The 2,094-nt window shown below is 31.2% G+C and overlaps 1 protein-coding gene across 1 annotated transcript in view; it reads left to right on the top strand.

Moving 5' to 3' along the window:
- Positions 840–2,094, top strand: part of LOC110269272 — a 4,431-nt gene continuing 3,176 nt past the window's right edge. Inside the window, exon 1 of the mRNA XM_021116982.1 lies at positions 840–1,799. Coding sequence (XP_020972641.1) covers positions 1,330–1,799 — 470 coding nt within the window. The 5' untranslated portion in view covers positions 840–1,329. The remainder of the gene's footprint in view (positions 1,800–2,094) is intronic.

Genomic DNA, 2,094 nt, shown 5'->3' with positions numbered 1-2,094 from the left:
TAATTATATTATTTTAAATACAAGAACTATCTTCTAAAAAACACTTCTAATTACTAGTAGTGTTGGAAATGTAGTTGTCAAATAAGTATTATCCTTATATTTACTTATTTAGTAGCATTATTATTCCAGTGACATACCTTTTTATCATTACTATGATTAGTGTGTTATAAAGCTCTTTTACAGCATTCCAACAATCCAACGCATGATATTATGACATTGGTGTCCTTTTTGTTATTCTTCTTATACATAAACTAAAATAAAAATTCTGCATAAAATATATGATTAATTTACTTTTTTTTTTCCAGTGTTAACATATAACAACTGTGCAAGATACCAAAATAAAGATTAAAGAGAGTTATCACTTTAATTAGTTTAGACTAAAGTATCACTTCTATCTTTAACATTTGAGATAAATATTAAAATTGTTTTTAATATTTAAATTATTTTATTTATATACTTAACGTCTTAAAATTTATTTAATATTATTATATCATCCATTCTATTAAAATTTTACTAATAATATTTTTACTTATTCATATTATTTTTAATTTAAAATTAACTATTTTAAGTTATTATTTTTTTAAAACGGAATAATATAATTAATCGTAAAAGTATAATAAGGTGAAAATTCAAGTACAGTCAACTTTATGTGAAGTTGATAGTTAAGAATTGTTAAATAATTTAACTAAATTTTCATCTAATAATTTTCTGTTGTCAATTTTACGTACTTTAATTTTTACTGTTTAATAAATAATAATAGGAAGTAAAATTGTTTTATATTTTATTAAAAAGAAATCGGATTTTTGTTGTTCTGTTGCTCATATTTATTTTATTTTCCATGGCCCCTCTCTCTCCTCCCCCACAAAGCCTCTTCTTCATTATCTATGCATCTCTCTCTCTCTCTCTCTCTCTCTGCACGTTTTCTGTTCTTGTTTGCAGTGTCACTGTCCGTGTCTTCAGCCAAGAGCAAAGACTCTGTGTCTCTCTTACACCATTGTGTGTGTCTTTGTGTTTCTGTTTTCTCTCTCTTTCTCTCTTGACTCTGCTGCACTCATCAAAGGATGGAACTTTCCTCAACCTGTTCCAAAACCTTCACACTTTTGGAACCATGCATTAATGGCCTTCTAACCAAATACCTCATCTAATCCAATTCTTCTCCGCAATTCTTTATAATAATATTATTAACAACTTTTCTATTCTTCTTTTAGTCTTTAAGTACAAGAGGGTACTTAAACCCCAAAAGCTTCAAACTTTGGGATTTCCCATTCTCAGTTTCAACTTCTCAAGAACAAAGAACCAACCTTTGCTTCTGTTCTGTTTCTGTTTCCAATGTCAAGTATTCAAATGGCTCATGTGGATTTGGAACAAGGAAGAATCCTCCACCACCACCACCACCACCATAGCTCAGTGACTGGGAGTGACATTAGTCTATGCTTCTCTGATGCTGATGATGGAGGCTCATGCTACTCCCACTTCTACTCCACAAATGGTGGTGGATCCTATGATGAAGATTGCTGCTCCTATGGTGGAGCCTCAAATGCTGCAGATGGTGATGGTGATGATGATGATTGTTCAGTTGAGATTGAAATTGAAAGTGGGTTACCTGAGATTAAGGTGCATTTGGCCACCAACAATAAGGTTGAGAGTAGGGATTGCAGGATTTGCCACCTTGGTTTGGAAGGTGATGATGGGAATAATGAATCTGGTGTTCCAATTGAATTGGGTTGTTCTTGTAAAGATGATCTTGCTGCTGCTCACAAGAATTGTGCAGAGGCTTGGTTCAAGATTAAGGGTAATAGGTCAGTCTTCTCAAAACCAAACACCTTCAATCTTCTTTTTCCTTGTTTCAATTTTTCTTTATTATGCTACTTTTTTTTTTTTTATAATGGGAACTTTCATTGTTTTGGGCAAGAAAATAAATTTAACTTGTCTGCATTTTCTCATGCATCTTTGTCACAAAGACAAGTAGCTAATTGCATACCTATTAAATTTTCATGTAAAAGAGTTTCACACTAATCATATGTAGAATTTGGGATTTAGGATTTAGTTAAAGAGTGACTAAGGACACTTGTTTAAAAAAGGATAATAATGAAT

The sequence above is a fragment of the Arachis ipaensis genome, chromosome B02 (assembly GCF_000816755.2).
Source record: "Arachis ipaensis cultivar K30076 chromosome B02, Araip1.1, whole genome shotgun sequence".
Classification (NCBI taxonomy): domain Eukaryota; kingdom Viridiplantae; phylum Streptophyta; class Magnoliopsida; order Fabales; family Fabaceae; genus Arachis; species Arachis ipaensis.
This window is presented reverse-complemented; position numbering and strand designations above follow the sequence as displayed.